The sequence below is a fragment of the Pezoporus occidentalis genome, unplaced genomic scaffold (genome assembly GCF_034315485.1).
Source record: "Pezoporus occidentalis ecotype Australia unplaced genomic scaffold, CSIRO_AGI_Poc_V1 ctg93, whole genome shotgun sequence".
In the NCBI taxonomy this organism is placed as follows: Eukaryota; Metazoa; Chordata; class Aves; order Psittaciformes; family Psittacidae; genus Pezoporus; species Pezoporus occidentalis.
This window is the reverse complement of record NW_026916294.1, coordinates 2,912,524-2,937,444: the sequence shown is the minus strand read 5'-3', so window position 1 is coordinate 2,937,444 and position 24,921 is coordinate 2,912,524. Positions and strand designations below refer to the sequence as shown.

At 43.4% G+C, this 24,921-nt stretch overlaps 2 protein-coding genes across 5 annotated transcripts in view; one reads left to right on the top strand and one right to left on the bottom strand.

Moving 5' to 3' along the window:
- Positions 1-3,411: 3,411 nt before the first annotated feature.
- Positions 3,412-20,237, bottom strand: BROX (BRO1 domain and CAAX motif containing). Of its 2 annotated transcripts, none has more exons than XM_062605880.1 (13): positions 20,086-20,237; positions 18,459-18,590; positions 17,745-17,851; positions 16,315-16,411; positions 14,606-14,701; positions 13,891-13,963; positions 13,444-13,549; positions 12,808-12,897; positions 11,907-11,992; positions 10,482-10,563; positions 9,306-9,456; positions 7,879-8,038; positions 3,412-7,414 (listed from the first exon to the last, which is right to left on the bottom strand). In XM_062605880.1, the coding sequence occupies exons 2-13, from the start codon at positions 18,557-18,559 to the stop codon at positions 7,328-7,330; spliced, it is 1,236 nt and encodes a 411-aa protein (XP_062461864.1). In that variant the 5' UTR covers positions 18,560-18,590; positions 20,086-20,237; the 3' UTR covers positions 3,412-7,327. The 2 variants fall into 2 exon arrangements, with proteins under 2 accessions (XP_062461864.1, XP_062461866.1); XM_062605882.1 differs by lacking the exon at positions 20,086-20,237 and adding an exon at positions 19,774-19,821.
- Positions 20,238-20,330: 93 nt separating this feature from the next.
- AIDA (axin interactor, dorsalization associated) overlaps positions 20,331-24,921 on the top strand; it is a 29,905-nt gene continuing 25,314 nt past the window's right edge. For all 3 annotated transcript variants that reach the window (XM_062605885.1, XM_062605884.1, XM_062605883.1), the window contains exons 1-2: positions 20,331-20,562; positions 24,430-24,499. In XM_062605885.1, coding sequence (XP_062461869.1) covers positions 20,453-20,562; positions 24,430-24,499 — 180 coding nt within the window. In that variant the 5' untranslated portion in view covers positions 20,331-20,452. The remainder of the gene's footprint in view (positions 20,563-24,429; positions 24,500-24,921) is intronic.

Sequence of the window (24,921 nt, the reverse complement as noted above, 5' to 3'; positions counted from 1 at the left end):
AAACTCTGCTGACCCTCAGTGGCCATAACTTCACTATATACTATGGAATTTTATTGTTTTCTTTATAAATTCAAGAGTGCTTTTGTCCTGGTTCTGTTATGCACTGTATTATAGTTTGGGGGGGGGGAGGAGGAAAGGTATTGACTAACCTGCTAAGGGCAAAAACTGGGGAAGTCCTGTCAGCAAGAGAAGAGGATCTGCGTATCACAAACAAAATACCTGACCTTAAGATTATGCAGCAATTCAACAGAGCAAGTGCAATCTTAGATCTAGGAGCTACCAAAATCGACACTGTAAACTGAAGGTGAGTCATTCATTGGGACAGAAAGATTGGAGGCATGAAGCAAAATTATTAGAGACCACTACATGGCTCTAACAGACAGATATGATCCTTGGAGACACCAGGAGGTGCATGTCTGGTTCTGACAGGGAAGACTCAACATGCTCTGCTAGTGAGGCTTCACCTAGAATATTAGACACAAGTCTGGCTTTGAGAGCCAGGCAACAGGAATTTGAACATGCAAGTAATGCCGCAGGGTGACCAGGGGAACTGAAACCCTCTTTTATGAGAGGAACTTAAAGATTAACAGGAGCTGCCACAAAGGTGACTGCGTAAACACACTGACAAAGAAGGATACCCCCTTAGCCAGAGTCCTGTGACATCCCTGAGAAGTTCAGTGGATACCTAAATGATGAGGAGTAGCTGGCTGGACAGAAGAAATGCTGACTGGTGCAGGACAAAGAAATTGTGATCATGAACTGACCTTCCAGGAAAGTAGGAGTCAGCAACAGCTATTCTGGGAACTGCTATCCTGTGCCCACTTAAATATCAACACCAAAAAAGTACAGTAACTCACTCATTACCTACCTAAAATGAGCTTCTCTGCAAGAGATCTCCCAGACAGACTGCAGTCAAATCACGCTAAATGCTATAAAACACAGACCAGAATGACAGCTTTTCACCCAAATGGTTCATGTTTCCCTTATAAGCCAACTGACAGTAAACAGATGTTCACCACCACAGCAGAAGACAAGCAGAAGACAAGACAACCCTTAGGCTGACTCCACAGCTCTCAAAAGCACAGTCCCATCTCACAAGCTCCTGACACTCCTCAGGCCACCCCAGCAGCAGCAGTGGCTCTCTGCCAGTCAATCCCACTTTGGCCTCTGCCAGGACGTCGGTAGCTCTGCTCTAACTGGCATTCAGTTGCCTGAAGATTCCACATGCTGCAACAGTAATGAACAGCCACTCCACCACTTGTCTTCATCTGAACTTCCCTGTGTGTTTTACAGCTCTGCCTCTACATTACCTGTTTATTAAACAACCAACAGACCACATTTGGTATCCCTGTGCTTCTCCAAGCTGTTCTTCATAGAAAACTTAATCTAGGTTTTCTAAATTGCTCACTGCTAGGTATGTCTGATGAGGTGGATAGTTGAGCTGCACGAGAGAATCTCCTTTCTGTGTGTATGTTTATACACCAGCTGCCTGTGAGAACTAAGGCAAAACCATAAGGTTTGCTGTGGTTTTAGAAAGGCAAGTCATTTAAGACAGAAAGCCTGTGCTGTCAGAGGAGTTCCCACACCCCCCCCACAGCTGAAGAGTGCAAGAATGCCAACTTGCATCAATCTCAGGAAAAAGTGCTGTAAGTTTTGTGATTGAGTTAGAAATCTGAGCAACATCATCAGCCCAGATGACATGAATGTGCTAGTCACAGAAGTGTGAGACAACTTAGCTCTCCATCAGCTTTGATCTGCCTGAACTCACAGTTTAGAGAAAATACCCTGCAGACTTTTCCTCCAACAGGGTAACAACACTGAGCCTTGCATTTTCCAAAGCTACTGATAACAAATGAGTCTAGGACTTGCTACTCAGAATCTGTTTTCACCTTCAGAAAGCCAAATCTCATTTTGTTATGGCTTCAACAGAAAACTTGCAAACACAAACCAAAGCAAGCCATGTGCAGACATCTATATACAATCTGTAAAGGCAGTTATAAAACTGGTTTGAAGTGTCCACTCATCCTCTTTATCCCAATGCTGTTAGCTATAAGCATCATTGGTGGTTATTTCACTTCTTACTCAAATGCAGAAGAAAATAAAGAAAGCAATAAAGCATGGAATTCTAGGTTTTTTTTCCCTGTCACTTAGAAAGTGAAGTAGCCTGCAAGGGACTAGAAAAAGCCCACAATAAGACAGATAAGTCTTTTTCAAGGAGTTGGTCAGCTTCCTTAAGTCTGAAGTGTTCTAAGGAACTCATCAGCTGTTTTCAAACATGAGGCAAATTGTGGGTCTTCAGGAGCTCTCAAGAGACACCAGTGACTTTGTGTGAATTGGTAACCTGTTTCAGAGTAAATCTGTTTCAGCAGAGACTGCTGCTGCTAAGATTACTGTCTTTATGGAGGAAAGAAAAACAATAATCCAGCCCAGCAGCTACATGCTAAAATCATGAACCCTCCCCAGATGCTTGGTTGGCTCCATGGTTGAAGGGATGAGCCTGGTGTCAGGAAAAAAAACCCTGTGAATTAGAAACACTTTAGTTTCTAAACCAGTGAGGAAAATTTGTCAGAAAGTTGCTCTCCAGGACATTGTCAGATTCCCAATGCTATGCTCAAATTGTCCAGTCTTCACATCCCCATAACATGATTTGGAATGATCAAAATGAAGGAAAATATAGTTTTAGACAGCCAAACTATTGTTCTCTGAGGTCTATGTATAAACTGAAATCCTTTAAATCACTAGGAAGGAGGAAAAGTTACAGATAATCACAGAATCAGTTACAGATGCTTCTACTGAAGTCAACCTGCATGAATGAAACACCTCCTCTGTAACTTTTTTCAATGGACCTTGTTGAGGGAAGATTTATTTCAGAAAGAAACAGTCATCAGAGTCCAACAGAGACTATTTATTTCTGCTAGAAACTGTGCTAAAGTTTGAGAGGCTAAAAGACATTATGTGTATTTACACTACAAACGGAACAAGCCAACCAAGCATCTGAATACAGAAAGAGATGTTTCCCACAAATCCTATGTTCCCACCTGCTGGCAGTGTAGAGAAGTGACCAGCAAGTAACTTCCCAAATAACCTCTTCACAGAGTATACAGACAGTGTCACAGAGCTGGGGAAGCAGTAGGAGTTTGTGCAGGCATAGGAAATCATACCTAAGTACTTTTAAAAACCAGAAGTTTGGAAATTCCATCTTTTCTCATTCTGCTCCATGACTTGAAGTGCTTCGTTGTAGCTACTACTTCCATATGCACTCAATTCACATATCTTCCTCATTTAAGTCCTCCTTTGGCATACTGCAAGGATAAAGTACTCTATAATCATTAAATTTGCATTAAACTGGAGAAAGTAACATTCAAGATAAACCCTTTTACGTTAAATTTTAAATGACGAAACTAAACCCGATACATTGAGATTGTTTATTTAAGTGGTATTCTGAAACTCGTGGTTAAACATAAATCTGCAAACTATGAAGCTTAAGATTGCATGGTGACTGTCTGCACAAAATAAGGCTGTGTGGTCAATCTTGGAGCTGATGCCACTGAAGTCTGATTATTGGGAGTACAGGATGGCTTCGAGGTTGTAATCCATGAAGGCACCAAAGGAGGCAGGCCTTCCTACATCAAGGGTCCCCTTAGTTACCATGAGACATTGTTGAAACTGAGAGCATCACCAGCAGGGAAAGATCTGAGTGAAAGCAGAGGTCATTGTGGAAAAGCTTTTCTTTATACTGCACTCAGAACCTGGAGACAGGTACCCACTGCAGGGGCTCTTCCATGCCAGTCACATTCTCTGTGCTTTATTCCTCACTCAACTGGGCTAGTCAGAAGGAAAAAGAAAGAAGAAACCCCAAAGCAGCTCATGCTGCTATGACAATTTGGCAATGACCTTTAGAGGCAGATTACTTCTTTTTTAGAGATAATTAATAAGCATGAGCAGGATTTGTGTTAATGCTGAAACAGTTTAGACACAGAGATGGGATGAAATCTATCACCCCAGAGACAGAAAACTTTCATTTCTGTGCATTGACATGGAAGGCAGATGAACTACAGCCTCCTCTCATGTTCCCCCAATACTAAAGGTAAAGATCTGCTTCATGAGTTTGTTCTATACACAGACAATTAACAGTACATTTTAGTAATGTTTCCCATAAAAAGTCTTACCAATAGCACAGTACTGAAATCAATGCAACAAAATCAAAATGACAGGAAGGAATATTTACAACCACATTGTATCGTTCCAAAACTGCAAGATCAGAACTCTCTAAAGTGCAAAGTTCTCTATATTCTACACAGATACAGGGATCTGCTTTCTTGCTTATAGTATGAACCACCACCACCATTACAGACACACCACATATCCATGCTGAACACTGAAGTGACCAAACGTCATCCTTAGGCTGACAGGCAAAAACTCCTCTACTGAATCCAGTGGGAGGCAGACATCAGCATCCAAGGGGCAAATTTAGTCCCTCCATTGTTGGAGTGTCACATGCTGGATGGAGATTAACTACTGTAAACCAGGAACACGAAACAAGGAGGAAGTATATTTAAATACATGGAGAAAGGTATTTGAATAGAAAACTTACAAAGACCTCAATGGTTTGTTTTATAGCAGATTAAAAGGCAATCACTGCATTTTTTAAAGCACAAAATAGAGGGCCCAGCATGCCATAATTTATTTAGCTGCAGTTTTGTCCTAGTTCAGATTGGACACAAATCTTTAAGGACTATTTATACCAAATAGATTTGCAGGTTTAGCCATGAGAGCCTCTAAAACCAGAGAGAGGCCACAAACCCAGACTCTTGCAGCATTAGAGTATTAAAAAGTCACCATTCAAAGTACCTTATTTTTAAAGATTACTAAAGGAAATCATAAGAGAAGGAATATGGCTGTTACATTTCCAGATTAGCTGGAACTCCCAGTCTATTCACCCATATTCCTAAATATATTGGGCAGTTAATCTACATAGTATTTACAATTACTCTTGCCACTAACCAACAAAACCCAAAGAGAAAACTGCTCATTGACACACAGCTCTCTATACTTTGCAAACTAAACTGTCTCCAGTTTCTTATTTTGGGACAAAACTATCCAATGTTTGCTATAGGACTTTAACTACAAGTAAACAAAGTTTGCCTTGAAAAGCAACACATGTCAAGTGAGTTAGTTTGTTCCATTAGTCTATTTTTAAACTACTACATCATATTTACTGAAACAGCTACAGCATAAGAGGTTACACAGCTAGGCTTAAGTAATGCCATAATCTGACATAATCCACTTGGTTATGCCCCAAACTATTTACAATGAACTTGATTCAAACAAACCACTTGGTTCAAAAAAGAGTCCAAAGACTTACAAGTCCATAAAACTAACCTTTCCTAAAAAGTTGTTTGGGAATGATTTAGACATGATCATTTTGTTTTAAGATATTCATATATTGAATTATACCCATGGGCAAAAGCCTCATTGGAAATGAGTCCCAGGACCTAGATGTGTAGTAGATGGGAGGGAAAATGAGGGGAGGAGGGAAACTGGCATCTTAGTCTGCATAGAGGAAGTTAATCAGGATCAGACATATACACATTAACATGCACAAGCATCTGAAAAACAGTGAGCAACAATAAAATCATGATTATGAAACTGAGGTAACTCTATCTTGAGCCTTAAAGGGGGCAGGCTAAGCAAATGGTGATGACCACAGCTTTAAACATTTTCAGAACTGAAATTTGTATAAGCACAGTAGCTCCACTTTCCATTCTGGCAAAACCTAAGCTGGTCTCTTAACAATGCAAGAAGACTAAAAAGTCAGTGGATGAAATTATGAACAGAAATGAGAAAGTCTTCATAAACCATATTCCAGGCCCCCGTGCAGCATCAGAAGAAATGGAGGAATTTTAGATATAAATTCTTCTTGATACTCATCATCTTCTGCCCACCCAAGCCTTTGCGGAAGAGAAACTTCTTCCAAAGGAATTCAGCTGATTTTACACTTATTTTGTGTGCAAAACTGGCTGGAAGAAAAATCCATCACTGGACTGTTCTGCATTTGGTTCGCCTATGCCAGGCAGCACTAAGCATCTGTGCCTTTTGCAGCAACAAATTCTGCAGTTTGGTCCAGTATCTCAGGAAGAGTTTTGAGTTTCCTATTAACCTCCTCAAAAGCTTTTGTTCCATGGGCCTTCAAGGAGCTACAGTCCTGGCTGCTAAGCTAACTTACTCTAAGCCCTATAAAGAATTTCAAACAGAACTACATCACAGTGGAAGATGAACCAATCCAAACAGCACCAAGAGAGGAATGTGTTTACAGTATAGTTCATGGTAAGTGCATATGCCGTCACGTTTTCTTAAAACAGGAGCATTTGCAGGCTGTTCAGTTTCTTTCTCAGGTAAAGTGAGGTGCAACAACCGGTACCTAGAGACTGGAAGGTCTCACTTCAATGCATGCATCAGTCTTTTGTGTTTGCAGCACATCAGAAAGCTGTGTTTTTGTTGACATGGGTGTTCTGCAGTGCTCAGCACTAAAGAATGTTATCACATTTTCCACAGAAGACAGAAATGGAAGAAGCAAATTCTACGAAACACTTTCTTTCTTAGTCTTGACTGAGTTTTGCTTTTAAGCACATTCATATTACTTGCTGCATCACTTTCATATACACTTTGACATTAAAGGATTTTAACTTAAGGACAGACAAGCTAAGTACCTTACTACAAATTCTGATACAAGAACCCTAATCTGTAGAGGGAAGAACAGATACTAATCATTTCAGAATATAAATTGTGCTCCTCTTACACAGAACTTAAGGCTTTCTAAGTCCTGTGAAATACCACAGGGGTGTTACAAACCAAACCCAGATTTTCTTCCCTCACTCCAATTAGATGAATCTGAACACGACAGGGTGATGAGCTTGAATGGCAAAACCTGGACAAATAGAACTGTTCATGCAAACTTTTGTTTGCACAATTTAACATTACATAGCATATAATTTAATGGAAACATCCTCAAGCGTTACAATCATGATACTTCCTTTGCTATTTGCGGGTAGAAACTAAACCCACAAAAAGAAACTTTCTAGAGGCACAATAGGAACATTTAAGCCCATTCATTCTATGATATCCCACTAAACCCAAAAATATGTCAGATAAAAATAAACTCCTAGAAATCCACCACATTCTCAAGCAAGATAGATGCACACTAACAAAAGTAAATTAAATTAGTCTTCTAAATTAAAAAAGAAGGGTCAGAAAAAGGGAGATCAGAACTAAAGCCCCAGAGTCCCATTAATACAGCTTCAAAGTGAATTCATAGCACTTATGGCAGTTAAGAAATCTGGCATCCACTGTCTTTTTGAGGCTTTATATCTGGTTCCTTCAGAGGTTTTACTTCTTCATCTGGTTTTGGTTTAGCCTGCAAGCAAGAAGAAAAAGCCCTAAATACCACAAGTACAAACCACTGTGCCTGCACAGTATTTATGCACAGCTAACTTTACATATTCTAATTTAATAGCTGCCTCTATTTTCGAGGCTGAAGGCTTTGAGCAAGCCTTGAAAAAGACACATATTCTCTGTTTCAGCATCCTTGAATGAATCCTTTTCTAAAACAGAACCTTCTATAGGACTCACTCCTGTAACATTCCAGCATCTTACACACCTTTAAGAACTTCCTCTTATTCAGGACTTAGAAAACAATGACTCCTCATTTCCAGATGCTGACAGTGTAGCAGAAATTAACTGATTGGTCTCCTGGCACAGTGAAAATGTGAGCTCAGGTGGTAGCCCTTAGCTGGGGAATATTGCAGAAAAGTAAACCAGTAACTCTGTATTAGACACAGAATAAAGGTAACAAGAAAACAGCACATGAGATTATCTTACAGCGTCATCCTTTGGCCTCTTGGTGAGATCAAATGCCGCGAGTGTGTCAGGAGTCCAGTGTGCGTTCAAGGCAGGGAATTCAAAAGGAACAGGCTCTACTAAGCCATAGTTTGCTTTCAGCTCTAGCTGGGGAGCCTCTGCTGGCACCTTCTGAAAATAGCTGTCATAGAACACAGCAATATAGTTAAAACACAGTGCACCATCTCTGCAAGCCTTGTTTGCAGTTCTAAAGAAGAACAATCTGTGTTTTTTCAGTGACCCTCACTGCTGCTCTCTTTCTTTATTAAGGTACTGTCCAACATGCATTCTGTCAGAGAGATTCAGAAGAACAAAGGCAATTCCTTCTTGGTATTGTTCATCCCCTCATAACCACATGTTTTTTTTCGCTACTTGATAACCATTATTCCCAGCATTTTGATGAGAAAAGCACCTTTTGTTCCAAAAGACCTTAAAAAACATAGAGTCATATAACACCAGGTTGGAAGGGACCTCAAGGATCATCTGGTCCAACCTTTCGAGGCAAAGCACAACCTAGGCCTGATGTCCCAGCAGCCTGCCCAGCTGAATGTTAAAAGGAGGATTTAAAATACTTCCCAAGGAAGATGAAGAGGATGGTTCTTTTCCTCAATCAGCCTTAATGTGCCACAGTGCATAATAGCAACACCACTGCAACACCCACAAAGACTTGGTACAACATGAAGCCTGAATGGGGGTATAAAATTCAGCTTCATGTACTTAACAATTATTTTTGTTTAGTCAATTTCTCTATTATGCAGGTCTTTAAATACCATAACAAGGGAAATAACAAAACTATTATGGAATCCTAAATCACAAGAGGAGGGGAAGGGAGAAAGAAATGAGCAAAAGAATTCTAAAGCCAAGCTAATCTTGCTGTTTTAAACTGCTTCCAAACTCTTTTTGGAAGGGGTATTAACTAACAGAAAGCCCTATTCACAATATTAATTATACTTAGCCTAGTAAAGCTCCTAGCACCCTAAAGCATGTTCTTCACTGAAAGCATGTGTTTGCTTCCCTGTAGCAAAGCAGAAGCAGCTAAGTCTCTTCTCCATTTCCCTTCTGTCCTCTTTTGCTTACTAGGTCCCAGCAGTTGGGAAGAGAACATTAGAGCAACACAACAACCTCTGCAGGACTCTCTCTGGTGTAGAAGGAAATGAAACAAAGCCACTGAGGAATGAAGGTAGAAAACCACTTAACCTCTCCATGTCAGTCCAAGCTGCCCTGCTGAACTGGCACAGAACACAGAAGGTGACAGCACAGACCCATAGCAAATCTGCTTTAAGTTACATGCCATGCCCTAAAGGAATGTAAGAACTGGAGAGTAAAATTTACCATCCTATCTTGAAATAAAGGCAAATGAGGTAATAACAGCTCATACAGAGCACTGCACCAAACCATAAATTACTTACATGAACCCATTCTCTCTCTGGCATTTTTCTAGTGTGTTCTTAATCAAACTTCCCAACTTCCTAAAGAAGAGATGTCCAGAAGGTTTGGCAGTAGTCCCGGGCCCTTTGGTTTCTCCATATTCTTTGCACAATGCTTCAGCCTTGGCAAAAACTTTGCAAGAAATGTAACAAAAATCATTTACATGACTCTATTAAATCAGGGTTCTGATCTACAATGCTTCAGTTTTAGGAGATACCAGAATCCATTTAGGCTTTTTGCTTCTTAGAAATGAAAATAAACTAGCTCAAAGGCAGCACTTTCAGCCAAGATTTACTGCATCCAAAAAGTGACCAGGAACAGGAAAAAACAAGAGATAGCTTTTTGGGGAGGAAGATGCAGGAAAGCATTCTTCCACACAAGGCAAAATGCAACAATAAGCCCAAGAACTGTGCCACACGGTAGGCAAAAAGAGAGGGAATGAAGGTGTCCACACACAGGTGATGCCCCAGAATAAACAGCACTTAATATGGAGTGGGCAAGAAAACACTCTTCTGTGAATAACAGGCACAGTAAAAACACAGTATTTGGTTTACCGAAAGTAATCCAACTTAACTGCTTCTAACAAATTCTTTATTTATTTTTAAAATTAATATTAAAGGTTTCTCATGTGATGATTTGAGCATTTTTTATACAACATGGTAAAGTTATGCAGAGCAGACTGCTGGGGTAGCAATAGCTTTGAAGAAACACTGAGCTACTGCTAACTTCCCTTAATCTACCTTTTAAAGAAATAGAAAGGAAGTAAGTTACTGAAACCTGTTTAAAACCAAACAATCATGATCTAGATTTACTATTTAATGCAAGACAGAGCAACCTCCACAGCAGAAAAGGCTGCAGTAATTTAACATCCATCAATACCAGACAAGTGGTTCTCACACTGCACTGCACGTAGCTCAAAGCCAGTCTCTAACAGGCTGAGAAGTGAAGATGATATTTTCTGGAGCACTGTTATGAACGCCAGTCTTTGGTAAGATACAGGAAAGAATACATTTGTCTCTATTCAAAATCGTGCTGGATTTTCATCAGGTGACAGATAAAAACCTTAAGTTTATAGGAGACCAAAATAAACATGATACAGCAAAATAAACTAGGCATGTCATCATTAGACCCTATAATCCAGTCTCAATCACACTTACATTTCTCTGATTCCTGCAGAGATCTGATTGCTTCCCCGCATTTATCACTTGCCAGTAGAGTTTGACCATGGTAACAATAAGCCTAATGGGAGAGGACAAAATCATTACCAGCACCACAGGGCACTTCCTGCACCGATTCACCTCTGCTCTTCTTTACTTCAGAGTTGCAGCTCTTTGAAGCTGCCATTCCTTGCAAATAGCTGACAATTCAGGATTGCAAATCAAAGCAGCATTCACTGAACAATGCATTCAACATAAACACCATGAGGAAGGTATGGAGCAAGCTGTGTCAAGTCTAGATGAGAGTCTTTGAGCTGTTTTACCAAAAGCACTAGTATACGGTCTAGTTCAAACCTTTCTTATTGTATCAATGTGCACCACAATCCTGGTGTAATGGTTGGACTTGATGATCTTAAAGGTATTTCCAACCTAGTTGATTCTATGGTTCTATCAAGCCCCATCACAGAAAGAGGATGAACCCCAGTCAAGTTTACAAAGCAAAGATTAAAAACAACCTGAACAGTCAAAAACCAAACCTGCAACAAATATCACTGATGCAGAAGCGATGAAGCATTCTGCTGCTTGACATATTTTGCCATAGTCCAAATAACTTTTCCAGCCCCAAAAGTCCCATTCCTTTACACTTACACTTGAATATAGTACTGTATTCCAGTGAGAACTGAACTGCCTCTTTTCCATTATCAGGAATTGTTGAATTTAAAATACTAAATACCATAGGTAAAGGAACAATCCCATGAACTAATGCCTACCTTGCATTCCTTCCTTTCATTACTCTGTTCTCACAGTATTGCAAGTGGTACCTAAATCTACCATTGCCCATATCACAAAGAACAAAAAAGTACCACAGCATTGAGCCTCCCTCACCTCTCAAACTTGCTAGTAAGGCAAGCAGCTTTGAGCTACAGGTTCAGCTATGTAAGAGAAAGACAACTGTGTTAGCTTAGTTTGGGCCTTTATTACAGTGTGAAAGAGCCGGTTACAGGTTGTGGCAGGCAACAAGAAATAAACAGCAAACTGAGCAGCTGATGATCCCAAGAGAGGCACTGCACTTGCTAAGAGATCAGTCACTCTCAAAGGGACAGCACTTGGAACGGCACCTAACATTGCTTAATGCAGTTTCATTCAGGGAATTCAAAAAGATGATCAGTTAGATTGTGAGGCAGACAACGGAACAGCAGTATTACACTCAACCTGAACTGCTTCACTTAACAATATGGGATCAAAATTAATTCCACATTGCAGTAACTTCACTTGGTTCCACAAACCACTTCAAACACTGTCAACACTGCCCCATCTCCCTTCACAGCACAGAAAGAAAGTCAAGGCAACACTTAAGCCCCCATTCCCTATCTTGTCCTTAGGACAACATTAAAAGCTGTGACAGCTGTCAAGCAAAGTACTTACATAGGCCATATAGAAACTGTTCTTCAAGTTTAAGTACTTCCTCCATTTTCCTGCATAGGTAGCATCCAAACTGGATAATGTTTGATCTATAACACATATGTCAAGTTATTCTTTAAGACATTTCCAAAAAGAAAAATCACACACCCCCCAAAGACCAGAATTCTTAAACTCAGCAACAGATCTTAACTTTAAAGATGCCAGCAACATGTGACATAAATTACTTCTGCAAAAACACAGAGAAACTATAAGAAAAACCAAAACCATGCAGTTTATTGAGCTATCATGCAGTTGTCCCTGGAATCCCTGAAACTGCCATCCACTAAGTTTGGAAGGCTAATTCTGCTAAGTATTTTTAGGCAGCACTTCAAAGCTTGTTCCTAGTTTAATTTCAAGTAGCGACTTATAAAAGCCTACATATGCTACAATATTCCATCTCTTATATTGACTCCCATATTTCTGCTTTGTTCCTACTTGCCTCAGTAAAGCCACAGATAGCTCAGTCATCTGGAAGTATGTACATAATTAACGTGCATTACGCACGCTTTACAGTCTGCATCATCATGTGCTGCCCAAAGGTAGCTGAAACACACTCCATTTACATCAAGCCTCTTGTTTGCAGCTATTATATATCCTCAAGACATTACTCTGTCTTCTGTTTCCCCTCACTAACATTTCCTGCCAGTGGCTACAGAAAAGGATTCCCCAAAACCAAAAGGCTTTATCAAGATATATCTGTTACACTGATAACTGAAGCCTTAAATGGGCTAAATAGAAGCTAAATACACAAAGCATGTGTCCACTGAGAAACAGTGTTCGTATCACAACTGATGGGCGGGTAAAGTATGTCTGCTGGCAAGAATGCATAAACCAGGTCACTAAGGATACAAAACAAGACACTCACCAGCTTTTTGGTAGAAGTTAGCTGTTTCATAAGCAAGAGCAGCTATTAATCCTGGATTATGTTTCAGTTCAATAGCCCGAGCAATTGTCACTGAAAAAAGAAATTTCATCGCACAGTATTTAAGTTTAATTCAAGATGTCACATCAGAGCAGAGGTATTTAGTGTTTTAAACCCCCTGCATGAGCAGAGAACAAGTATTGTGCAGTCAAGCAAACTGCAGAATAAAGACAGATTGTTTCTTGGATAGAATGTTTCGAAATCCATAGAAAAGCTGGAGGAAAGTTAGTTTGAAGACTGGATAGTAAACAAGCTGCAAGTATTTTTTTAAAGGGACTGGGAATTTACATTAGGCAAGCATGGTGGTGAAGAAACTGAAGGAAAGGAAAAACGAAGAGAGAAGGAATGTCACACACAAGTTCTTCCAAACTGGTTACATGTGTAATACCAGACTGATTTTTGGCAGTTTCCTCCTATAATTGTAACTGAAGTTTCTTTAAAAGCAACTCACCCCACTAAACCACAGTACCTCAGGAGAGTTAAAACCAGGCATTGCTGCCAAGCAGACTTCATGAGACACCAAAGTAACCCACAAAGACTGTCATTTCCCAACCCAAACAAACGCAGATTTGAAGATACCTTCTTGAGCTTCAGCTTGGCACTGGATGATGTATGAGTCAATAAGTCGAGCTTCTAAATCTCTTCCCTTTTCTACAGGTGTAATCAGTTTTGGAACGTGACTTTCCTAAGAACAAAGCAAGTCCCAAAGTTAGTTTGGACTTAATACCACAGCTGCCAATGCAAAGCAAGTCCCTTATTCCTGCATGGATGCGACACTGAGTGAAGATCCCAAGACAGTTGGCTGCACTGTGCATGTGCTATCGGGCATTACTCTTCCACTGCCACTGGGAAAGAGTAGCAAGGATTGAGTGGTTGCACAGCATGCCTTTTATTTCTTGCATCATTCAGACAGTCTGAGGTATTTGTTTATTCTGTAACCCTGTCAGAAGAGCAAATGCTTTTCTAAGATAAAGTCAAGTACTTGGAAACAACTTACAGAATAGACAGCAAAGACAGTTTTTCTACCTTCAAGTGTTTAAAGATCCCAGCTGCTATCTTCAGGCTTCTGTGAACGTCTTTTGCTTCATCTTCTGTTATACTAAGAATACAGAATAAATGGATGAAATCTTGGTTAGAAAGGACCTCTAGGTGTCATTTAGTCCCACCTCCCACTTTTGGAGAGCTACAGACAACAGTAGATCAGGTCAGTTATGGCTTTGTCTAGATGAATCCCTGACAAATGGAGAGCCCACTGACTCTTCAAGTAACCTGTCCTGCTGCTGTGCTACCCTCATGGTAAAGAAGTTTTTTTACAGTGTCCAATCATTAAATAATCAAATAGAACTCACTTGAAAAAAGAAATGAAAGACCTTCTAATGTCTTTCAAGTTAAAGGTAACTTCAAGTGTTAAAAGGCAAAAGCTTTAGAACTCTGTAGGGCTAAAAGTCAGCAGAGCTGTAATTCTGAGAATCCTTATTTTGTATCTGGACACTCAGAGCAGGACCGATGAAGGGTTTATTCAGAACTGACACTTTCTCTATACCACAGTCACTTTGTCATAGACGCAAGAAGGGACAGAAGTGCACTTGGACATTACAGCACATGAATGAAGTCCATCTGCCTCCTCGAACTCCTACTGTCTCAGAGAGACTTGCACTATAACAGTCAGAACTCAGAACCTGCTAATTTTTGGGGTGGAATATTGCTGCAATGGAATTACTAAGAAAAGAAAAACACTTACTCTTCTTTTCCAGCGAGTCTTGATGCATATTTTGTGTACCACAGAGCCACATTAAATCCCATGGAAACCAGTTCAAACACTGCATCCTGCTGGGCACTACAGACAGACAACACCCCCCAAACAATTAAATGCTTTCCATTTTGTTCTGACAAGCTCTCTCTGTTGACAGGTCACACAAACATAAATCAATGTTTCTCCCCATAAAACACTTTTCACTTAAGAAGTCAACAGTTTCCCACTTGCTGAACTGCCTAAAAGGGACTTCAGTTTTTACTTATTCCCTTTAAGAACTCAATTTCCCACATTCAGATGCCTCCCCTTCCCATTTGGGAACTTTTACTTTAAAACAGTAACTTGAGAGTTGTTTAGCTTTGGGTGTGGCTGACATTTTTCCATGATTTTTTTTCCTTAAATTGCACATTTTGTGGAAAGCCTTGCTCTGGAATGTCTCCCTTAAACTTGTAGCTCCTGAGTTAATAAGTCAGAGTCTATTACGTCTCCCTCGAATGAATGTTATTGCAAGTATTTATGTAACTGCAGTCGAACAGCATGTGCAAATAGCAGGGAGTTTCAGAAGCTAAAAACATGGTCTGTGGAAAGAGTGAACTTCCAATCACAAGCTCAGGATAGCTTAGAAACTAGTAAACTTTAAAAAGAAAGGTGTGGGAGTGGGAAGAATCATGCTGGCACAAGGACAAGTGCGTATGGCGATGAGAAAACCAGGAGAGAGCCCTAATCAACAGATTGTCTTCCAAAGGGAATAAAAGCTTTGAGGAAGTTGAGCATTTATTCTAGATAAAGCTTGACAAATTTGTAACTGTGGTTATACAACACACTTGCCTACAATAGCAAGGGTGAACTGAATCATCCAGGAGGTTATAGATCTGTATCCCTACTTAAAACAGAAGCTCTGTTTGTTTGTACCAGGAGCACATGCACTGTGAGCTTCAGAGGACAAGGACAAAATGAGATCTTCAGCAATGTACTTCAAAAAACTCAGCAGATAATGGTCAGGCAATAGTGCCAAATATAAGTTTTAAACTGTAGTAATCTGTGTTATCATATACAATTCACTAATACTCTTAAGGTTGTTTTCTGTACTGCTCTAGCTAACTGCAGATATAGTTCGTAGATCAACTGAAACACAACAGACCCTTCTATCACAATCACTTATCACAAAAATCTTTATTTTATTATTATCATGCATTTGGGGCCTACAATGATGCTGGAGAGGACTTCATCAGGGACTCTAGTAATCAGGACAATGGGTAACGGGTTTAAACTTAAACAGGGGAGATTTAGGTTAAATCTAAAGAAGAAATGCTTCCCTGTGAGGGTGGTGAGGCACTGGCACAGGGTGCCCAGAGAAGCTGTGGCTGCCCCATCCCTGGCAGTGTTCAAGGCCAGGTTGGGCGGGGTTTGGAGCAACCTGGTCTAGTGGAAAGCATCCACTAGAAGGGTTGGAACCATGTGATCTTAAGGTCCCTTCCAACCCAATCCAATTCTATGATTCTCTGATCACACCTTTACATAAAGGCAGCACATGCTTCAGAGCACCTAATACAGTACAGCAACTATCAAAACCACACAGCAACAAGGTTCTGAAAACTACTTTGCTACACTTCTAAGTCTTCCTTCACACATGTGCATACACATAATAGACCAAAAGAAAACAGATGCATACCCTGTAATCATAACAGTGTATATACCTTGGAACTTGTCCTTGCAGCGTGTCTGTCCACTTGAAGTTCTGAATATATCTCAACTTGCATTCTTGGGAAGAGTCATCCAGTGAAAGGATAAAACCTGTAGGATTAAAAAAATGTACCAACAGGCAATGTCAAGGTAAGAAACAGAAACAAGTAATACAGGAATAGGGATCAATGAGAACACAGATATAGGTAAAACAGTGTTTCTTGCTGTACTGCTCAAAAACCTGTTACTTGCTGAGGCTTTTATTCCTCAGTATCTTCAGAACAAGATGTGCAAAAAACCCTAACTAGCTACAAGAAACTCCTTGCCCAGCAGGTCTCCAACTCAACCCTGTGAGTCCTGACTGCTCAAGGCAAACCTTGCAGGTGTCTGCATGTCCTCTATGGTAACTAGTTGGGAGTTGGGCTGACCCAGGTACAGGATGACTGAGACTGCTCAAGGTGAGTAAGTGACTCCCTGACACCATAGTGGCTATTGGGAAATTCCAGGAAGAGCTGCCTGGTCAACAGGAAAAGGGCTTATGACTTACCTACTCATTATTCTTTTTTGTCTCCAGGGCTACAGGAAATTAGTCCTTTACATCCAGCAGCTCAGAAAGCAGCAGTCGGTGGACTGAAGTTTATGCCATCAGATGTTCAAATCCTAACACATGCAGGCCCAAGGAATTTTTCAGGGAAGAGTAAGTCTGGCCTTGATCTGATCAGGTCTTACAGACCCCAAGAACTCAAGACTTGCAACAGCAGCTATTTGAGCTATAGCTCTAGGTGCTGACACATTTATAAACTCAGAAAATACTTGCTCCTTTCACATGCAGCAGGTTTTAGCAATCAAGAGTGATGCTTTCCTAAAGAAACTCTCCAAATCTTCTCTGCAGCAACATGGACTGCTATTTTACCTTTATGTCACACTGTTTTACATCATCCCAGTGGCTGAGGGAACTAAACCAACATGAGCTACTTCACTTCCCACAGACTGAAGGATCACAGTTTCCATGAATCAGCTGATTCCTGACAACTCAGTCCTAAAAATCTTGCCTGAGCACCTGACTGCTAAGAGAGAGTTATCAAAATACTGGCAGGAGGAAGGTCTCGAGGGAACGCATCATCATAGGTGACCATCTACTGATACCGTAGCTACTGTTCTAACGAGCACCTATATATACACCTAAGATAAGCACAAAGAGGTTAAAAGCAAGAGGATAGAACTGCCAACACTTAGTACTGGCAGGGTCACAAAGAACACTGGGACTCACAGAAAGTACCCATGACTGGTATCAAGCTTACGGACCCATGAAGATACTCTCCTTCCTGAGAAGTGCAAAGCTTCTTTATAGAAGATTAGCACAACACACATTCTGAGAAGTGTCATTAAACTCAAACTCTGCACCTCTTGATGTATTAGCAGTATTGCTAATTAATGTTCCTACCTTGCAAGAGTGAGAAGTACAGGTCAGTTGCATTCTTCATCATCTCTGGATTACAACTTGAGTCTGTGAACAGCTCCAACAGTCGGGATCGAGATAACCTCAGATCACTATATGGAGGGTATGAAACACAATACAAAGATCTCTAAGAAATTCTACCCAAAAATGTACTATTAAGAATGTACCTATCCATGTATACCACCACCTTTTTGGTCAGACAGCAATGGATAATCAGTACTTATTATTAATCTAAAGTAAAATAACTATGCCTTTATCTACTGAGATCTTGGGTGCAAGGGGAAGGGAAGTAACAAGCAGAAACATTCTTCAACATTAGAATGGGATGACCATCTGAAGAGATAAGCACAGATCTACCAAATAAGCTGAGATCTCTTTTCATTCTATTCGTATCTACAATAGAACATTCATGTCTTATTCACTTATAGAAATGACTTTAAGTAATGTTTTGCAGAAGAATGCACAGTCATCAGAAAGACAATGAAATGTTCACTCTTTCGCCTCCGCATTATTATAATAGGCCTTGCCGCACACTCAGAGACTTGAAAACTGGATAATTCATTCTTTGTAACCAAACACTCGTCTCGCAGCCTACACATTTCTCATCATCTTCAGAACAAAAACTGAAGAGTAACCATTACTTTTAAGAATGCCCCCCAAACTGAGAGACAGCATGAAGTTAACCACAAGCACACTTACTTGCAAACCTTTGCTGCAGCTGGAGTGGTGGCTACCCCATAAAAATTAAATGAAACAGGAGCTGTAGCCTTCAGAGGGTTGCGGTGAAACCAGTGGGTCATTTTCCTTCTGTTGTGTTGTTTGATGCCAAATCTAAAGTGCGGATAGAAATGAACAAGAACAGCTGAGATGCTGTAATGATATGTAATATGCCATGCTCCTTGGCTCACAAAAATATATTCCAAATGTAAACAGTAATAAAAGAAAATAATTTGAAAAGTTGTATATAATCACACAGAAGCAATTATATTTCTTTATCTTTCCCATTTGAAACACTGAGTTTCCATATACCTTGTCTGCATCATCCATGTGCTTAATTCCAGAATGTCACTCCCTTGAAATTCCCTCTTTGCTTTCTGAGGCAACTATTTTAAGTTGGGCAAAAAGCTGTAACCTCCTTTACTCTGTATTGCTGCAAACTTTCCTACTCCCCCCCCCCCCCCACGCATTTGTTGCCTCCTGCATAAGGCTGAATATTTCCCATATAATTTCCATTCACTGAGATAATTCTGTTGTCTCTGATCAATCCATTAGTAGCCTTACTGATACCATTAGTAGCCTTATTGGCACCACTGGTATTGATGAAAGTGCAATTACATGCTAACCCTTGCTGTAAACATGGATGCACTGACATACATGTAACAGACCTAGAAGTTTGACAGAGTACAGCTAAAACACACCATCTTTTTATTTTTCACCTCAATGTCAGCAAACACACAACATCAGCATTCCTATGAGCTTTCAACGGCTGGAGGATGCTGGAGGATAATGGGTGCACATTGAGGTCCGTGCTGGATAGACAGAGAAACTTCACCGTGAGGACAGCGAAACCGAAGAACAACCTGCCCAAAGAGCTGGTGTGGTCTCTCCACCCTCAAGGGCTTTGACGACCTCATGGGATAAGGCCCTGACCTCAGAGGTGATGCTCCTCAGAGCAGGACCGTGGACCACAGACCCCGAGCTCCCTCCATCACCTCACGATCCTCCCCGAATCTTCCTCCATCGCTACCAAACGCTTCGTAGCTCTGCTAACAAAACCGAGCCAAGCAGCGACCTCCCCGCACCGGCCGGGTGTTCCTGACCCGGCAGGTGACTCCCTTACCGTACCGGCGCCCCTCACCACATCCCCACACAGCTGCGCAGCGGCCTGCAGAGCGGAGCGGTGCCGCCGCACTGACAGGAGCTCCTCCGTGTCCAACCCGCCTCAGCCGCACGCCGCGGGCCAGCGGCACACACTGACCGAGCCCGCCCGGCCCCCCGAGCCCCGACCAGGCACCGAGACCTCTCCGACGGGCCCGCCGCCACCTCCGGCCCTGCCCGGCGTCACGCACCCGCCGCAGGCAGCGCTAGCACACAGCCGATGGCATCGTCCCGGCCCGACCGCACCGATCTCGCCGGTTACCCCCACTCCTAGCCGGGTGTCCCCGGTTCACCGCCGTCAGCCCCGCGGCGGGGTCTGACCCGGGACAGCCGACAGAGGCGCAGCCAGGCCCCACAGCCCCAGTAGGGTCCCCTCAGCACCACAGACAGAGGCGGAAGCTGCGCCGACACCCTCCCGAACGGGTGACCTGCCTGCAGCGCTGCTTACCGGGGAGAAGGGAGCAGGACCCCCGCGGCGGCACGGCCGGGAGCGGCGGAGAGCTCACGGGAGAAGCGGGGCGGTTCTCGTCCGGTCCCCGCCGCCGGGCCTCAGCTGAGGGCGGGCTCCCTGCGGAGGAGCCATGTGACAGCCGCCATGACACGTACCGAGGCGGAAGCCGCTGTTCCTCGGTAGCGATGGCGCGGGCGGCGCAACCTCCCTCGCTGGGCGGCGCTCGCCGCGTTTGGTTGTCGCGGCGGCTGGGCAGGGCCGGGCCGGGCTGGGCAGGGCCGCCGGCGGGCGCGGGGCTGGCGGGAGCGGCTGCCCGGCGCGGTGCCCCGGCCCGGGGTGAGCATGGTGCCCTAGTGCTGGGGCTATGTCGGAGGCGGCCCGGAGCCTCCTGCAGCGCTGGGGCGCCAGCTTCAGGAAGGGCACAGACTTCGACTCCTGGGGGCAGCTGGTGGAGGCGATCGACGAGTACCAGATGTGAGTGAGGGACGGGCGGATCCCGCTGCTGCCCCGGCGGGCCTCGGGCGAGGGGACGGGGAACGGGAGCGGCCCAAGGGCGGGACAGGACGAGGCAGAGCGGGGGGGTCCGCCGGGCCTAGGCCGCGGCCCCCTCACCCCTCGGGCCGGGCCGCTGGTCCCCCGCCGTGCTGAGGGCCGCGGGTCGGGCGTCCCCTGAGGCGAGGCGGGGCGGGAGCAGGGGGTATCGCCCGAACCCACCCGGGAGCCGCCCCGGCGGTCGGTGGTGAGTGCTCGGCTGGGCGCTGCCCCCGGGCCGGGGAACGAGGCGGTAGCAGCCCTTCCTTGTGCGAGGGTTAGGGTTAGCGTTGGGCTGTTAGTTAGCGCCGGTGGTAGGCCGTGGGGCTGGTTGGTGGAGCCCCAAGGCGACGGGTGCCCGGGTACCCGCGATGTCCCGTGGCCCTGTACCCCAGGCACCATGCTGGTGGGGAAGGGGGTGCCCGGCTGTGGCAGATGGGCTGCTGAAGCATCAGCCTTACCCCCCAAAACGCCAAAGAACTCACCAGTGTGAAAACTGGTCCACTGCATACTGTGTGTTCCACCCCTGAGGAAACCAGGGTGGGAGAGTGGGGATCTGGGCAGCCCCTGTTAGACTGGCTTGTGCTGAGTGGGACCGCACTATCCATGAATCCTTTGGTATTGATGGAGTATGGGCACTGTAGGGTTCATGGTATCCTTAGAAACACACCTGGTAACTTCAGTCAAATGCTGCCCTCTACTACAGTGTTGACAAGGAAGATGGAAGTTACTCCCTTGTGAAGGGAGTATTGCAGGCAAAGTTTCTTATGGTGAACTTTCTGGAAGAATTCTAGAGGGTTTGCACTTATTCCCCAAGAGAGTTATCTGAAGAGACATGCTCGCCCTTCTAGCACTGTTCAGGACTATTCAAGTTACGGGCTGGGCTGTGACCACACTGGCTACCGGTTCAGTTGCCATTCAGGGTAGCTAGGCTGCTGGCTGTGTACAGCATAGTCATGAGGTGCTATAATCTCACCATTTCATTCACTCACCAGACAGGATGATGCAAGTTCAGTTATTTGCAGTTTGCTGATGGTCTTTAGAGTAGGGCAAGCTGTTACTACAAACCTTGGCACGGGGATGAAAAGTAGCTCTCTTCCAGATCTGTATCTTGGAAGAAAAGGAAACTAATTATAGGAAAGTAAAGGAAGATATTTTTATGTGGACAGGACAGCTGCGAGGAGTCCAGTAGGACCCTAATGCAGATCTTAAGTTTAAAACTTTAATCCTAAATATCAAACTGTCTTGGCAGTCTCGGCAGTCAGTTTCATGTCATAATGTTTCTTCAGAATGAAAGCTCTTCAGGCTTCTCATTCTGAGCTCACTTCATTGAGAATTAAAGTCCTTAGATGTCTGCAGACAGTCCAGTTTGAGAGTTGAAGTATAACTTTTCCTTCCTCCCAGCATTACTGGTGTCTGGTGAGAATTAAGGGGATCCCCGTGCTTTTGCTGTATTCTGACTTTGGAGCAGTGTGATATCTTTGTAAGAGAGCTCCTTTTGGGTAGTAGTATTGTAAGCTGCTCTTACAAGCCTTATCAGTGAGTTTCTGCTGAATAGTCAGTAGATGAACTCTGTGGTTCCAGGAGGGAGAAGATCAAAGGATTACAGGGAGATATTTCATAGGGAGGAGCAGAACCTTTTCAGTGTGCATATCTGCGTCTTGTAGATACAGCAGGTAAAATCAATAACAATTTTAATCTATAAAGTGGACGTTGCAAATAGGAAGCACAGGGCAAGATACCTGTACCTCTGGAGAGACATAACACTATGGCTTGGTGCTGTTGTCCCTGAGATGGGATGCACAAGCATGTTGCTGGTACTGAAGAGGTCTGTTCTGATCAGCACTAGGAGGCTGGGGAGAAGCTGCTTGCTGACACAGAAAGGTTTTCCTGAATCTATGCTAGTTCATTCCATGGACTTAATGGCTATTGATGTAAAATGCTATTATTTGCCTCCTGTGTCCAGGGGACCTGCACCTCCTCAGGTCTTTAAGTTGCTCCTAAAAGTGCAGGAAGCTTGGTGCAAGGATTGGCCCTTCTTCATTCAGGTGCTTGCTTGCACAGGAGCACACCAAGCTGCCAGCAATGCTTCCCTGTTGAATGTCCCCATCTATCGAACCTGGTCTGATCCAGCTTTGAACAAGGTTCAAGTGGGATGCCAAATGCGCATGTGGATTAGTGTGGGTTTTCTTTGCGTTAGTGACAAATGGAAAGTGAGTTGTGTTGCTGATTCTTGTGGAAAAGTTAATACCATGATGCTGCCTGTTGCAGGTGGCATGTTGCTGCTATGGTGATGTGTTTTGTTAAGTTGTTACTTTTAAATAACCTTTCTGTGTGTCGTGTATATCATACGGCAGGGTGGTAGGGACTGAGTGTCCTTTTGTGTTCCAGCATGTTTGTGCATTTTGTTGTAGCCACCACTGTTTCCCCCTTTATGAAGGGAGACAGTGCCACTGAATTGTCCTGTTTGATTGTGTTTCACTGGTGCTACAGTGGCCTCAATCCTTGTGGCTTTTTAAGAGAGCTTACTTTGAGGAAAAGCAAAGAAATAACCGAGTTCTGATTTTTGCTTCTGGCAGGCTTTGCTGATAACCTGTTTTGGTGGATACGTTTTACGCAGGCATGATAAAAAATAACCTGGGCTGATGCCCACTGCAGTGGTGGCAAGAAGCTGAATCCCTTTAACAGTGCAAACTTGGGAGGTTCCGAACAGAAGTGTACTGTGATGCCCCAGTACTGCTGTTATCCGTGGGTTTGCCTCCCTCTCTGCTTTGAAAAGGATAATGATTTGCAGGGAATGGCAACAATTGCCCAGAGGTTTTGCTTGTTTAATATTCTCCTTCCTCCCCAGTCAGAAACTGTAACTCTTCCCATAGCTTCCTTTCGCTTTCTGGAGCTGTTTGCTTACTGTTACTTTCCAAACCTCTTGGTGATCCTGTCTCTGTGGTGAGCAGGGGTGGGGGCTCTGCTCCACATGTGATGCTGACAAGCGCAAATGTGAGCTGATACACCCCGGCCTGGCGCTGCGCCTGGCTCCCAACAGCCATCGCCTCCTGGAGCCACACTGGCCTGAAACACCCCCTGAGAAGTGGGCGTGGGCTTGTACCACAGTGGGTCCCCACAGGGGTTATAGGTGGCTGTTATAAAGTAAAGCGATGGGCAGAGGAAAAGGGTCAGTGCTTTCAAAGGGGCTGTTGGCTAGAAGGACCTTCTTACCTGTTCTTTCTTTACGATACTTCATCAGGGACTGTAGTGATAGGATAAGGGGTGATGGGTTTAAATTTAAACAAGGGAAGTTCAGGTTAGATATAAGGAGGAAGTTCATTACTGTGAGGGTGGTGAGGCGCTGGCACAGGTTGCCCAGAGAGGTGGTAAATGCTCCATCCCTGGCAGTGTTCAAGGCCAGGCTGGGCAGAGTCTTGGGTGACATGGTTTAGTGTGAGGTGTCCCTGCCCATGGCAGGGGGTTGGAACTGGATGATCTTAAGGTCCTTTCCAAACCAAACCATTCTATGATTTTCTGCCTAATATAGTTGCATACTTTGTCCATCTTCTGGGGATTTTTTAGTTTGGCCTACTATGGTTATAGGCACCTTTGTATAAAAGAAAACCCCAAATCCCCAAAAAAACAAAACAATAACAAAAAACAACCACAAAAGAAACAAAACAAAAAAAAAAAAAAAAGAAGCCACACCAAGAACTATTTGGAGCAGCAGACTGTGGACCTTTTGGCTGACACGTTTCCTGGAGACTGGGGTGTGTGTGTTTGTGTTGTGTTCCCACTCTACAACTTTCTTTCCCCCCCATCCAGATTAGCAAGGCATCTGCAGAAGGAGGCACAGTCTCAGCACAACAACTCGGAATTCACAGAAGATCAAAAGGTGAGTATTTGTGCAGTCAAGGAGCTTGATGGTGGTGTGTATTCCGGTGTTTTAGTGCACAGACAAGAACCTTATGAGACCTTCTTTCCTCCCTCAGTATACGCAAACAGAATCTGAGCCCAGCATGGCTAAAACAGTTGCTGTCATTAGATGTGGCAGATGCTCTGCTGCATAATATTGAGTGTCATGTGTGCTGGCCAGAGCCCTTCATAACCTGGGTGTTTCTTTTTTGGGTGACCTTTTGATAACTTGCTTATACTACGTTAGCACGATTTATGGTGTGAAGTCTGAACATGAAATGTCTGGAACTGCAGACATGATGGGTGTGTGAGGAGGATGTTCACTTAACATGTAACACCTGATGGGAAAGGGTCTTGGCAGAATAGTGCTTAGCAGTCTCTTAGAATGTGATTTGTTTATAA